General features: G+C 52.3%; 1 protein-coding gene across 1 annotated transcript in view; it reads left to right on the forward strand.

The window, feature by feature from the left end:
* LOC106631950 (SH3 and multiple ankyrin repeat domains protein 3-like) overlaps positions 1–10,128 on the forward strand; it is a 136,628-nt gene that overhangs the window by 83,184 nt on the left and 43,316 nt on the right. Inside the window, 1 exon segment of the mRNA XM_031061906.1 lies at positions 2,332–2,407. Within this exon segment, the coding sequence (XP_030917766.1) occupies positions 2,332–2,407 (76 nt within the window).

Here is a 10,128-nt window from a genome sequence, read left to right on the forward strand (position 1 = left end):
TCCTGCTGGAAGAGCATCCCATGGAATTCCATCCCATCCATATTCCATGGATCCCATCCCATGGATCCCATCCCATCCCTTCTCCAATCACTGAGTCCTTCCCGATTATTTTCCAGCTGTCCGTTATCCCAGAAAAAAGCAGGATGATCCTTTTCCGTGGATTTAATCATGATGCTGAAATCCGGGCTTTTCCCAAATTTCTGCACTCTCCTTTGGCAGACCCAAGCACAGGTTTATCCAGATTTATTCCAGAATTGCCAAGGATTTTGGTGATGGATTCGAGGAGCGTTTAGGTTGGGAAGGGCTTTAAAGCCCATCCTGATCCCATTCCCTGTGGAAACCTTCCGCTATCCCAGATTCCATCCCATCCCATAAATCCCATGGATCCCGTTCCATCCTGTCACATGGATCCCATCCCATCGATCCCGTCCCGTGGATCTCATTCCATCCCATGGATACCATCCCATGGATCTCATCCCATTGATCCCATAAATCCCATCCCATGGATCCCATAAATCCCATGGATCCTGTTCCATCCTGTCACATGGATCCCATCCCATCGATCCCGTCCCGTGGATCTCATTCCATCCCATGGATACCATCCCATGGATCTCATCCCATTGATCCCATAAATCCCATCCCATGGATCCCATAAATCCCATGGATCCCATCCCATGGATCCTGTCCCATGGATCCCATCCATCCCATCCCATGGATCCCATGGATCCCATAGATCCCATCCCATGGATCCTGTCCCATGGATCCCATAGATCCCATCCCATGGATCTCATCCCATCTCCTGTATCCCATCCGGTCTCCTGGGGCTCATTCCCGTTAATTCCAGCCGCTCCGCGTCCCTGCGGATCCCGGCTGCTCCCGGATCCATCCATCAGCTCCGGAGGCTCCGTGACGGCTCCATTAAAAGCGCTGCTATTTTTGGGAGCCGGGAAGGGAGCGGAGCCGCTGGGCCGTGGACAGCCCATAAATCCCGGCTTTTCCTCGGGAATGGGATCCAGGAGGGGCTGGGGATCAGGGAGAATGTCCGGAGGGATGAGGGGGATCGGGAATTCCAAAGGGCTGGGATGGCAGGAGAAGGGGGTGGGAGGAGGGAATTCCTGAATTCCCAGTGGAATGGGAAGTGCCGGGAAATGCCAGGGCTGGACGGATCAGCTTGTGGAGCTGTCAGGATGTGGGAATTTGGGATCTGCTGGGAATTCGAGATCTGGAAATTCAGGATCTGCTGGGAATTTCCTCCCTTCTTCCTTTCCTTTCCTTTCCTTTCCTTTCCTTTCCTTTCCTTTCCTTTCCTTTCCTTTCCTTTCCTTTCCTTTCCTTTCCTTTCCTTTCCTTTCCTTTCCTTTCCTTTCCTTTCCTTTCCTTTCCTTTCCTTTCCTTTCCTTTCCCTTTCCTTTCCTCTGAATTTCCTTTCCTTTCTTTCCTTTCCTTTCCTTTCCTTTCCTTTCCTTTCCTTTCCTTTCCTTCCCTTCCCTTCCCTTCCCTTCCCTTCCCTTCCCTTTCCCCATCCCTTATTCCCATCGGGAATCATTCCTGGATCGGCTCCACAGCTGCTCCCTGCTGCCGTCTCCTGGTGCCGAGCGGGAGCTTCCCGAGTTTTTCCTTCTCCTTGGAATCTCCCTCTGGAATCAGAAACCCCTCAGACCCGTGAGGATTTTCCCAGCCTGATCCAAGCAGAGAATTCCCTGGTTTTATTCCTTGTGCTGCCATCACCTGTGAGATTCCCAGGCTTCATCTTTTCCTTGGAATTTCCTCCTGGAATCAGGAGCCCCTCGGAGCAGTGAGGATTTCCCCAGGCTAATCCTGGGAAAGGGCTGGAAAAATCCAGAGGGATCATTCCCAGCTCTTCCCATCCATTCCGAGGTGGGAAAAGTACGGAAGCGGGGCGGGAATGTGGCTGCTCCCTTGGGATTCCCTCCCTCATTCCCAGTTTTCCTCAGAATTCCGGTATTCCCGGAGATCTGGTGACCTCCAGGACAGCACGGAATTCCCAGGAGCATTCCCAGCTCTTCCCTTCCATTCCAACACTGGAAAAGGAAGGAAGAGGGGCAGGAATGTGGGATTTGGGTTTTCCATAGGGTTCAGTCTCCTCTGTCATTCCAGATGGGAATTTTGCTGGAATTTCCCCCTGGATAATTTCCAGGAACAACTCCAACATTCCCAGGAATTCCTCAGCCACACATGGGCCTCTCACCCCCACGGATTCTCCTCATCCATGGAGAAATTCCTGCCTGGAATGGAATTCCCAGGCTTTGCGGATCCCTTGGGAAGGCGGGAAAAGCCGGGAATAATTTGGGATGTGGATTTTTCCCACAGAAACCAGGGAAGACCGGACCAAGCGGCTTTTCCGGCACTACACCGTCGGATCCTACGACAACTTCACCTCCCACAGGTAAGGAGCCAATCCCGGGAATCCCAGGAATTCCGGGAATTCCCGTTTCCATGGAAACACCCGCCCTTTCCCTCAGGGAGGTTTGGAATTCCATGGGAAGGGGATTTTTCCGGGAGTTTTGGGCAGTGGGAGGAATTCCAGGTGGGGGAAGTCGCTGGGCAGGATCCAAGGTTTTGGGGAATTCTGGGAATGTGGCTGCATTCCTGGCTCGTATTCCAATGGATGATCCAACATTCTGGAGAAGTTTGGGAATGTTTCCCATTCCCGGCTCACGTTCCAGGGAAGGATCCAAGGTTCTGGAGAAGTTTGGGAATGGGCTCCCGTTCCAGGTTTGTGTTCCAATGCAGAATCCAAAGTTCTGGAGAATTCTGGGAATGATTCCCATTCCTACCTCCTATCCCAGTGGAGGATCCAACATTCCAGAGAAGTTTGGAATGAGCTTCCCATTCCCAGCTCATTTCCCAATGGATGATCCAAGGTTCTGGAGAAGTTTGGGAATGTGCTCCCATTCCTGCCTCATTTCCCAGAGGAAAATCCAACATCCTGGAAAAGTCTGGGAATGTTGTGCCGTTCCAGGCTCCTGTCCCATTGGAGAATCCAAAGTCTGGGAATGTTTCCCATTCCTGGCTCGTGTCCCAGTGGAGAATCCAAAGCTGCAGAAAAGTTTGGGAATGTTTCACATTCCCAACTCGCATTCCAGGGGAGGATACAACATCCTGGAAAATTCTGGGAATGTTTCCCATTCCTGGCTCATCCCAGTGGATGATCCAAAGTTCTGGAGAAGTTTTGGGAATGTGAAACATTCCCAGCTCGTGTCCCACGGGAGCACCCAAGGTTCCAGAAAAGTTTGGGAATGTGCTCCCCTTCCTGGCTCCTGCCCCATTGGAGAATCCAAAGTTGGGAATGTTTCCCATTCCCAGCTCATTTCCCAGGGGAGAATCCAGCATCCTGGAAAAGTCTGGGAATGTTTCCCATTCCTGACTCATTTCCCAGTGACAGATCCAAAGTTCTGGAGAAGTCTGGGAATGCTTCCCATTCTCGTCTCCAGTCCGAGCAGAGAATCCAAGGTTCCGGAAAAGTTTGGGAATGTGAGCGCATTCCCAGGTGGGACAAGCAGGGGGACATTCCTGGACTGTGGCTTTTCCAGGTGGATTTGGGAACGGGAATGGGAAGGGCTGGATTCGGGAATATCCCAGAGCTCTGGAATTCCCGGAAGGATGAGCAGCTGCTTCCTCTGGAATGGGAAAGTTTTCCCTTTTTCCAGGGAAGTTTCCAAATTCCCAACCCATTGGAGCCGGAGGAGGGGTCTCTCCTTGGAAGCCATGGAATTGTGCAGATCCATGGAATTCTGGGAATCTTGGAGCTCATCCACAACGTTTTCCTGCTTTTTTTTGAGCTCCTTATCCCAAATTTTGCTTCTGGGAGCATTCCTGACTCCAAATTTGTGGAATTTGGGTGGATGAATCCTTAAAATTCCCAGGATTTGCTGCTCCGGGGCTGTTCCTGTGGGAAAAATCAGGAAAGAGGGAAAGCCGAGGGAAAAATGAAGGGAGGCTCCGGAAAATCCCTGCTGGGATCACGGGAAGAGTGGGAAAAAAAGAGAGAATTCATGGATGTGGTGAAATTCCATTGGTTCAGAGGAAGAAAAAGCAGGATTGAATCCATGGGAATCCCGGGAAAAGGGATTTCCTTTGGGAATCACATCCTGGGGAAACACCAGGAGGAGCTGTTGGCCAGGAGTTGGAATTCCTGGGAATTTTCACTGGGAAAAGATTCCTGGGAATTCCAGTGGAGGAGTGGGGCAGGAAGCGGAGTTTAAGGAGCCGGATCCAGTGTGGAAAAAGACTTGGGAAGACCCCAAAATTCCACAAATTCCTCGGAGCTGGGAATGCTCAGAGGAACAAAATTTGGGATAAGAAGCTCAAAAAAGCAGGAAAACGTTGTGGATGAGCTCCAAGATTCCCAGAATTCCATGGATCCACAGCATTCCTTGGCCCAAGGCAAATTTAAGGGGAATTTAAGGAGCCAGATCCAGAAAAAAAACCTTGGGAAGAGCTTGGAGTGGGATTGGATCCACAGGGAGGACTTGGATTGATCCCGCTCCAGGAAATCCTTTGGGAATTGTTTGGATTCCAGGAAGAAGCTCCCAGAGAAAATTTGGGGAACTTGGGGAATCGTTGGGAAAGGGAAAATCCCAAAATTCTGGATTACGGATTCTGTGGGATCATGGAATGCTTTGGAATGATGGGACATCTCCAGGAATTTTGGGATAAATCTGGATTGGAGATGGAAAAACTCGTCCGGGATGGGATTCACAGCATTCCCAGATTTCCTTTGGAATCAGGAATCCCTCCAAGGAGGAGCAGGAACCGCTCCGGATCCAGGATGTGCTGGATGCTCCCAAAATTTCTGTCATTCCCAAAATCTGGGAATGGGAAAAAATGGGACAGAGCTCGAAAAAATTTACCTGGAGGAGACGAATCTGAGCTCGGCTTTATCCGGAAGAGGAATCCCGGTGGGAATTGCCTTCGGAATTAAAGGCAGGGATTAAAGAGGCTCCAAATTAATTCGGGTATTAAAGCCGGGAGCAGCTGGGAAGGGGAAAAATTGGGAGCAGGAGCCAATCCCGGATTTGTGTTGGGGATTAGGGAGAGGGATTTCACCCGAAAACAGGGAGAACATGGAAAACGTGGAAAACACGGAGGGGCAAAAGGGAATTTCTCGGTCCTGGAATGCCGCGGCTGGAAAAATGTGGGGAGACAGAAAATGATGGAATTAGGGCATTTGGAATGATGGGGTTATGGAATAACGGAGGTTGGAATTAGGGAATCATTTTCCTGGAGCTGGGAAATCTGGGAATTCCTTCCCGTGTTTCCAAGAATGGAAATTCCAAGGGCAAAAGGAGCTGAGCTTCCACTGGGAGAAATTTTCCTGGGATTTCCCTGTAATTCCCGGGATTTCCATGGTGTTGTTGCCTCTTCTCCCGTCCCTCTGGAAATCTGGGAATTCCTTCCCGTGCTTCCAAAGCCGGAATTCCCCCATCCAAAGGGGCTGAGTTTTCATTGGAATTCCACCTGGAATGGGATCGGGAATGGGATCTGGAATTCTCCCTGTCCCTGTGGAATGCCAGGACTTGAAGGTGGGCTTTGGATCAGGCAAAACTGGAAAATCCATGGAAAAGGAATTCCTGGAGAAACCACGACCATCCCACCCTTTAGTGCCCTAGGCCGAGCGGAAAATATGGAATTGGATTGGGAATGGGAGCTGGAATGGGACCTGGAATTTTCCCTGTCCCTGTGGAATGCTGGGAGTTAAAGGTCGGGTTTGCATCAGGAAAAATAATGGAAAACACGTGGAAAAAGATTGGGAAAAGCATTGGAGAAGGAGTTCCTGGAGAGGCCACCACCATCCCACCCTTCGGTGCCCATGGCTGAGCGGAAAACCTGGAATGGGAGCTGGAATGGGGCTGGGAATGGGAGCTGGAATTTTCCCTGTCCCTGTGGAATGCTGGGAGTTGAAGGTGGGCATTGGATCAAGGAGAACTATGGGGGAAAAAAAAAACCCATGGAAAAATATGGGAAAAGGAATTCCTGGAGAGGTCACCACCCTCCTATCCTTTGGTGCCTGAGGCCGAGTGGAAAACCTGGAATAGGAGCTGAAATCCCAGGAATGGGACTTGGAATGGGAGCTGGAATTTTCCCTGTCCCTGTGGAATGCTGGGAGTTAAAGGTCAGGTTTGGATCAGGAGAAACTACGGAAAACCCATGGGAAAGGACTGGAGAAGGAATTCCTGGAGAGGCCACCACCACCATCCCACCCTTTGGTGCCCGAGGCTGGGCGGAAAGCCTGGAATGGGAGCTGGAATCCCGGGAATTCTCCGTCCCTGCGGAACGCCGGGAGTTAAAGGTGGGCGTTGGTCTCAGCACCACCCCCGGCGATTCCAGCTCCTTTTAGAATCCATGGAAGCTGCGGGAATCAATGGAGCCGTGATTCATCCCGGCTCCCACGCTTCCCGAGGCTCCGGTGACGGCTCCGGGCTCGGATCCCACACCTGGATCCCGCCCACATTCCCGGTGACGCCGATCCCGCTGAGGTAACGCTCCGCCCACATTCCCAAAGTTTGGGGAGCAGCCGGAAAAGCCGCCCAGGAGACACCTGGGAGAATTCCAGGCCCGTTGGAAAAACCACCTGGGGCAACCTGGGATAGCGGGAATTGTCCCTGCCCATGGAATGCTCCTGAATCCCTTTTCCAACCCGGATCCCGGGATTCTAAAAGAAAAGGGGGAAACTGGGAAGTAAAATCAGTTTTCATGGATCCGCTTGGTTATTCCCGTGGGAAAACCACTGAAGGGTGTCCCAGCTTCCCAGGAAAACTCTGGAATGTTGCAGTGGCTGGAGAGGGATTCCCCTTCCCTGGGAATTTTTAGATTCCTCAAGGAAACTGGGGTTCAGCTGAAATCCATGGAATTCCTGAGGTGGGAAAAGCCCTGCGAGGTCACCGAGGCCAAGCTAGGCCCGATCCCAACCCAAAGCTGGAATTCCAGGAATTCCCAGGACACCTCCAGGGCTGGGAATGCAAATGGAAATTCCTTGGGAGAATCCTGGAATGTGTTGGGCGGGAATGGAGCTGAAATCCCGCCCAATTCCAACCCTTGGAATTCCATCCCAGCCCCTCCCCACCCTCCCAGCCAGGAATTCCTTCCCAAATCCCACCTAGCCCTGCTCTGTTTCCCATGGAATGGGAAAAGCAGCTCCACGGAGCCCCTCCGGCATTCTCAGGCCAGAATTCCCAGTTTTCCATGGAACTGAGAGTTTTCCAACCTGTTTTGTCCAAGGAATGGGAATATGGATACCCCTGGATCCCTGGAAGCTTCCAAGGCCAAGTTGGAGCAGCCTGGGATCATGGAATGAGATGGAATTCCAGGCACTTGAAGTCCCTTCCCACCCAAACCATTCCATGATTCCTTGATATTCCTGACACTCCCTGGAAGCGGGAACCGATCCCAAAAGCTGCTGCTCCCAGACAGTTCCAGAGGCTTGGGAATGCTCCCAGTGGGATTCCAGAGAAACCTTTCCAGGAAGAGTTTTCCTTCCCTCCCCATTCCCATTTCCATGGAATGGCGCTGCTCCAGCCTGGAGCTTTTCCAGCTTTTTCCGTGATTCCATGAATCCCATCTCGCCATTCCAAGAGCAGGGGAAACCACCGGCCCACAGTGGGTGCGCGTCATGATTCCAGGATTTGGGAAGCAGGAAAACGCTACGGGATTTGGAATTGTCTCCCTGTGGGATGGATTCCCAAAGTGTTCCCGGCGGGAATCCATTCCCTCATGGTGATCCAGGAAATCCGAGGTTTTCCTGGCAGGGATCCATTCCCTCCCGGTATTCCCGGTGTTCCCAGCAGGGATCCGTTCCCTCATGGTATTCCCGGTGATCCGAGGTTTTTCCCTCCGGAGCAGCTGGCGAGGCCCAGCCCCGCCCCTCATTCCCCAGTGGAATTCCAGTCCCTTCCTGTGCCTTGGGGATGGATCCATGGGGAATTCCCACCGCCAATTCCAGCTGTTCCAGGGCTCCCCACCCGTCCCATCAATCCCTTCCCAACATTCCCATGATATCCCATCGCTTCCCATCACTGCCCCTCATTCCCCTCATTCCCATTGTTCCCGTTTTTCCCATCACTCCCCATCATTCCTGTTGTTTCCTATAATTTCCTATCATTCTCTATCATTCCCTATGGTTCCTTATTATTCCTGTCATTCCCCATCATTCCCGTTGTTTCCATCATTCCCCATCATTCCCCAACATTCCCAAACACTTCCCACTGATCCTGTTCCTCCCATCTCTCCCATCCCTCCCCATCATTCCCACTGCTCCCATCTCTCCCCATTCCTTCCCGTCCCTCTCCAATATTCCCAATAATTCCCAATAATTCCCCATCCCTCCCCATCATTCCCATTGTTCCCAGTCACTCCCATCCCTCCCCATCATTCCTGTTGTTCCCGTCTCTCCCCATCCCTTCCCAACATTCCTCATCTCTCCCATCGCTCCTTACCCATCTCCAATATTCCCAATCCTTCTCCATCCCTCCTCATCCCTCCCATTGTTCCCCGTCCCTCCTTATCCCTCTCCAGTGTTCCCAGTCCTTTTCCATCCCTCCCATCCCTCTCCAGTATTCCCAACCATTCCCCATCTCTCCGTCCCTCCTCATCCCTCCTCATCCCTCCCATTGTTCCCATCCCTCCCCATCCCTTTCCAATATTCCCAATCATTTCCCAACATTCCTCACCCCTTCCCATCCCTCCCATTTTCCCATCCTCCCATCCATTCCCATCTCTCCATGCCTCCCAATCCTCCCCATCCCTCCCCATCCCTCTCCAATATTCCCAAACCTTTTCCATCCCTCCCCATCCCTCCCATTGTTCCCATCTCTCCCATCCTTCCCAATCATTCCTCCCATTGTTCCCATTCCTCCTTATCCCTCTCAGATATTCCCGATTCTTCTCCATCTCTCCTCATCCATCCTTCCCCATCCCTCCCATTGTTCCTCATCCCTCCCATTCCTCTCCAGATTCCCAAACCTTTTCCATCTCTCCATCCCTCCCATTGTTCCCATCCCTCCCATCCCTCTCCAATATTCCCAAACCTTTTCCATCTCTCCATCCCTCCTCATCCCCCATCTGTTCCCATCCTTCCCATTGTTCCATCCCTCCCATTGTTCCCCGTCCCTCCTTATCCCTCTCCAGTATTCCCAATCCTTTTCCATCCCTCCCCATCTCCCGCCCCTCCCCATCTCTCTCCAATATTCCCAATCATTCCCACCCCTCCCATTGTTCCCCATCCCTCTCCAATATTCCCAAACCTTTTCCATCTCCCCATCCCTTCCATTGTTCCCATCCCTCCCCATCCCTCTCCAATATTCCCAAACCTTCTCCATCCCTCCTCATCCCTCCCCATCCCTCCCATTGTTCCCATCCGTTCCCATCTCTCCCATTGTTCCCCATCTCTCCCCATCTCTTTCCGATATTCCAAATAATTCCTGCCCCTCCTGTTGTTCCCCATCCCTCTCCAATATTCCCAAACCTTTTCCATCTCTCCATCCCTCCTCATCCCTTCCATTGTTCCCATCCCTCCCCATCCCTCCCCAATATTCCCAAACCTTTTCCATCCCTCCTCATCCCTCCCATCTGTTCCCATCCCTCCCATCCTTTTCCATCTCTCCATCCCTCCTCATCCCTCCCATTGTTCCCATCCCTCCCCAATATTCCCAAACATTTTCCATCTCCCCATCCCTCCCCATCCCTCCCCAATATTCCCAAACCTTTTCCATCTCCCCATCCCTGCCATCTGTTCCCATCCCTCCACATCCCTCCCATTGTTCCCATCCCTCCCCAATATTCCCAAACCGTTGTGCCGGTGGTGTCCCGATTTTCTTCCCCCATCCGTTCCCATCCCTCCCATCCTTTTCCATCTCTCCATCCCTCCCCATCCCTCCCATTGTTCCCATCCCTCCCATCCCTCCCCAATATTCCCAAACCATCTCCCCATCCCTCCAATCCTTTTCCCTCTCCCCATCCCTCCCATTGTTCCCATCCCTCCCATCCGCTCCCATCCCTCCCCTCGCTCCCTCCTCTCCCCTCCCGCTCTGGCTCCCACTTCCCGGCTCCTTCCCAAGCTCCTTCCCGGCGCTCCCGGATTATCCCGGCTCTGATGTCACCCCTGCGGCT

Source organism: Geospiza fortis, unplaced genomic scaffold (genome assembly GCF_000277835.1).
Source record: "Geospiza fortis unplaced genomic scaffold, GeoFor_1.0 scaffold61, whole genome shotgun sequence".
Classification (NCBI taxonomy): domain Eukaryota; kingdom Metazoa; phylum Chordata; class Aves; order Passeriformes; family Thraupidae; genus Geospiza; species Geospiza fortis.